Source organism: Tupaia chinensis, unplaced genomic scaffold (genome assembly GCF_000334495.1).
Source record: "Tupaia chinensis unplaced genomic scaffold, TupChi_1.0 Scaffold000463_1, whole genome shotgun sequence".
Lineage (NCBI taxonomy): Eukaryota > Metazoa > Chordata > Mammalia > Scandentia > Tupaiidae > Tupaia > Tupaia belangeri.
Window position 1 is genome coordinate 1958785 of NW_006159972.1, and position 4334 is coordinate 1963118.

The 4334-nt window shown below is 58.8% G+C and overlaps 1 protein-coding gene across 1 annotated transcript in view; it reads left to right on the forward strand.

Moving 5' to 3' along the window:
• The window catches only part of HSF4 (heat shock transcription factor 4), a gene marked incomplete in the record, with an annotated part of 13925 nt that overhangs the window by 5688 nt on the left and 3903 nt on the right, over positions 1 to 4334 (forward strand). Inside the window, 8 exon segments of the mRNA XM_014590562.2 lie at positions 249 to 324; positions 494 to 558; positions 999 to 1101; positions 1339 to 1463; positions 1586 to 1813; positions 2550 to 2655; positions 2753 to 2818; positions 2977 to 3046. Of these exon segments, the coding sequence (XP_014446048.1) occupies positions 249 to 324; positions 494 to 558; positions 999 to 1101; positions 1339 to 1463; positions 1586 to 1813; positions 2550 to 2655; positions 2753 to 2818; positions 2977 to 3046 (839 nt within the window).

Genomic DNA, 4334 nt, shown 5'->3' on the forward strand with positions numbered 1-4334 from the left:
GGGCGGGGGAAGGCGGGTGGGGGGTTCTGGGTGAGAGGATACTGGTCGCCAGGCGGTTCTGGGCAGCCCCGTCCTCTCTCTGGCTTTGGCGCCTCCATCCAGGCAAATGCGCAAAGCTGTGGAACGCGGGTCTCTACAGGATGGGTGATCACGGGGTGGTCGCGTGGGTCATGGCCTTGCCCTTGTGTGGGCGGTGGTGACCGAGCGAACTCTCAGATGCCTCAGCACCCTTCCACCCCTTCCCCCAGGCAGAACGAGATTTTGGGGCGGGAGGTGGTGACACTGAGACAGAGCCACAGTCAGCAGCACAGAGTCATTGGCAAGGTATTTCTCTTCAGCCCTTACTTCTCCAGACCACTCCCCCTCCGACCGGGTCCTCCGGAGCCAGGGTTAAACCCTCCCCCCACCTGGAAGTGCCTTGCTGGGTGTGTGTGTGTGTGTGTGTGTGTGTGTGTGTGTGTGTGTGTGAATTAACCCTTTGTTTTCTCTTCAGCTTATCCAGTGCCTCTTTGGGCCACTCCAGGCGGGGCCCAGCAGTGCAGGGGCCAAGCGGAAGCTGTAAGTGAGAAAGTCAGAGATACCCAGATCCACTTGCCGCTGCCAGGACCTCCTCCCCAGGGTTCCCCCTTACAGGGGTCCCTCCTCCCAAACCCCTTCACCAGGAAGCATCCTTCTCCTTCCCCCATCCAAGACTTTCTCTTTCTCCCCCAATTTCCACCACCTGGTACTTCCACTCCCAGCTCCCCCTGTTCTAGGACCTCAGCAGCCCCCCATCCCCCCTGAGCATCCCAATAGCAAAGGGCCTGGGGCTTAAACCATGCTCCCTCCCCCCATCTCTACCCCCAAAGGGCCCCCATCCCTGGGGGGAGCCCCTTCCACCTCCAGCATGTGACCAATGCCCTGGCAACAGGCCTCAGCTCTGCTGACTTGGCTGCTGGGGCCTGAGGGAGGGAGGGAGAGAGGTGCAGACCGAGGGTCACGGGGCTGACCTTGCACAGGTCCCTGATGCTGGATGAGGGGAGCTCATGCCCAACACCAGCCAAATTCAACGCCTGCCCACTACCTGGCGCCCTCCTGCAGGACCCTTACTTCATCCAGTCGGTAAGTTTCTCTTCTCCCATCACTAGGGCACAGCCAGGTCATTTCTTCTCCCCGTTCCCCCAAAAGAAGAGAAGACGGAGGCCAGCTTTGCCCCCAGCCAGACCCAGGTTTCCCAGCCTGGGTTGGGCCTGTCCCCCCTCAAACCTTCCCCCTCAGACCTGGTCCAGGTGTGTGCTACTGGGTTCTGGTCCTCCCTGTGGCTAGAGGTCAAGGCTGGGCTTAGCCTTCTACTTACAGCCCCTTCCAGAGACAGCCTTGGGCCTCAGCCCTCACAGGGCCAGGGGCCCCATCATCTCTGATGTTCCAGAAGACCCTCCATCCCCTGAAGGAACCAGGCTTTCTCCCTCTGGTGGTGGCAGGAGGTAAGGAGGACAGAGGCTGCCCTCTGGGAAGCCTGTGGGGAAGGGCCTGGCAGCCCAGATGGCTGTGGGGGGAGGGGGAGAGGTCAGTGCCAGGGTCTGGTTGAAGCTTTTCTCCCGTACAGGGAGAAGGGCCTGGCACTGCTCAAAGAAGAGCCGGCCAGTCCAGGGGGGGATGGCGAGGCCGGGCTGGCCCTGGCCCCAAACGAGTGTGACTTCTGCGTGACAGCCCCCCCACCGCTGCCTGTGGCTGTGGTGCAGGCCATCCTGGAAGGGAAAGGGAGCTTCAGCCCTGAGGGGCCCAGGAATGTCCAACAGCCTGAACCAAGGGGTCCCAGGGAGGTACCTGACAGGTGAGCAGAGGCCATTCAGGCTGCTTCTGTAGATAGACTAGCACTTGCCGGCCCACAGAACTTCCTAGCTTGTCTGCCCTGTGGTGGCTGAGAGGGCGACTGGGCACTTGAATCTATCAATCATACTGACCTGATTTCTAAGGAGCACCAACATCAGAATCCCCTGAAAAGTGGAAACTGCCACGCAGGCCTGGAAACTCACAAACCCCTTGTGGTAGGGCTCGGGAATCTGCATTACAGTTTTATTTTGTTTAGTTAATTTAATGTTATTTTTCAATTCTCCAGAGGATGTATGTGCTGGGATGGGGAAAGAGAAAGTGAGAAAGCAGCCCCCATGGGGGATGGTCACACTGCAATCCCTTCTCCATCTCTCCCTCCTTTTGGTATTTTGGGCACACACGTACACATGCCTGGTGTTTTTAAGCTGCTGGGTCTGGGACTCAAACTGCATAGTTGGCCATGTGGGATCCAACCACCTTAACTGCCATGCCATGGGCTAGCCCAGGAATCTGCATTGTAAATGTGTTCACTGGGGAACAAAGGGAAGGGACATATCCCAGCTCCACACCCAAACATCAGGTCCCAAGAGGCCCTCTGTGTGCCCCTTTATGTGGTTGGCTTGCCTCTCCTAACATTTTCTAGATGTTGGGGGACTTAAATCCCAATGCATCAGGTTTCTTGGTACCTACTGTTGGGAGGGTGCCACTGTAGGCCAACAGCAGTTCTCTGTGCACAGGGGGCCTCTAGGCCTGGAGAGAGGGGATCGGAGCCCAGAGACTCTGCTGCCTCAGATGCTGCTTCGGCCCCCTCCTGAAAGTGTGGAGCCTGCAGGGCCCCTGGATGTGAGTACCCCTCCAGCAGGCACCTGGGCATGAGACCCCATGGGGTCCAGCTGTCTGCAGCTTGGCGAGTACACCACTGACCCAGAGCTGTCCTCAGGTGCTGGGCCCCAGCCTCCAAGGGCGAGAATGGACCCTGATGGACTTGGACATGGAGCTGTCCCTGGTGAGATGGGGGTGGAGGAGGGCAAGGGCTGGGGGTGCTAAGTCAAGCCCTTTGGTCAGTGCAGGCTGTTCTATGAGGAGGACTGTCCCATGGATTCCCCAGCTCCTCCTTGGCTATTCAGCTCCTTCCCAGCTGCTTCCTGGGGTTCTCCCTTGCAGATGCAGCCCTTGGTTCCAGAGAGGGGAGAGGCTGAGCTGGCAGTCAAGGGGTTAAATTCTCCAGTCCCAGGTAATGGTCCTGTTGTCTCAGGAGGGGGATTGGGCCCTTCTACCAGGATGGGGTGGGCTAGGCAGTTTGTGATTGGCAGGAAAATCTCCTGGCTGCGCTACCAGCACTACTTGAACCACCCCTTCACCATTGGAGAGGTGAAGAATGGGTGTTTCAGTCAGCCCGTAGTTTAGTGGCTAAAGGAGCTGGATTCCACATGGCCGACCCTGACCCTGTAGTTTGAATCCTGGACCTGGTGTCTTGCGAAAAACACCCTGGGCACTGTGTGTGTGTACCCCAAATCCTGAGAGTGGAGAAATAGAGAAGGGATAATGGTGTGACCATGCTCTATTGGTGGTGCTTTTCTTCCTCTCTGTTTCTCTCTGGGGAGTGCACATGCTCGCTGGCAAATTTAAAAGGGGGGGGGTATTCATTCACCCTGAGCAGAAGGCAGGGCCACCAGACTCTTCCTCCCTAAATAAAGAAGGGGGGATGTTCCTCTGTGCTGAGCACAGCCCCACTTCTCCTAGGGAAGGACCCCTCGCTGGGAGCCCCACTCCTGCTGGACGTCCAGACTGCTTTGGGAGCCCCAGCCCTCGGCCTGCCTGGGGCCTTAACCATTTACAGCACCCCTGAGAGCCGAGCCTCCTACTTAGGCGCTGGGGCCAGTCCCTCCCCCTAAGAGCCATACGCCTCTGAAGGGCGCCTGACAGGAACCAGTTCATGGCAGCACACCCTCCTCGGCTTCCTGGCGTCCCCTGGCGGGCGGTGAACGTAGCCTCCACTACTCTGCGGCTTCCCTCCAATACCCTCAAGAGCTCTGCACATAAACTGCATTTTTTTCTGTGTTTCTGATCTCTTTTCTCTGTCTAACCCGGAGCACAGAAGTCATGGGAGGGGGGCAATTTGGCATTCATAGAAGCTTTAATGGAGGAACCCCTGGAGAGTGGGGGGATTAGGGGGCCAGCGCCTAACTGTCCTGCCCAGAGCCGGTATGGGGCCACTGCAGCTTCCCAGAAGTGGTGGCTTCAGGGTCACACCCAGCTCTGTGACCCTGGGAGAGTCGGTCCCCTTCTCTGAGCCTCTTCTGTGACAGGCAGAGAGGACAGATGTAACGCGTCTGGGTATTGGCAGGCCCAGAGTGGGCCCTGAACACGGGGCGGCGCGGCGGGCCGAACTGTGTTCTTCCTGACTCATCCCCGGGTGCGGAGAGAAAGCGGACTGGGACTACGTTCCGAACCCGCGCGGCCAGGCTCCCGGCGCCCTGGGCGCCCTGGGCAGACCGTCCGTTCCCAACCCCCTCCCTGGC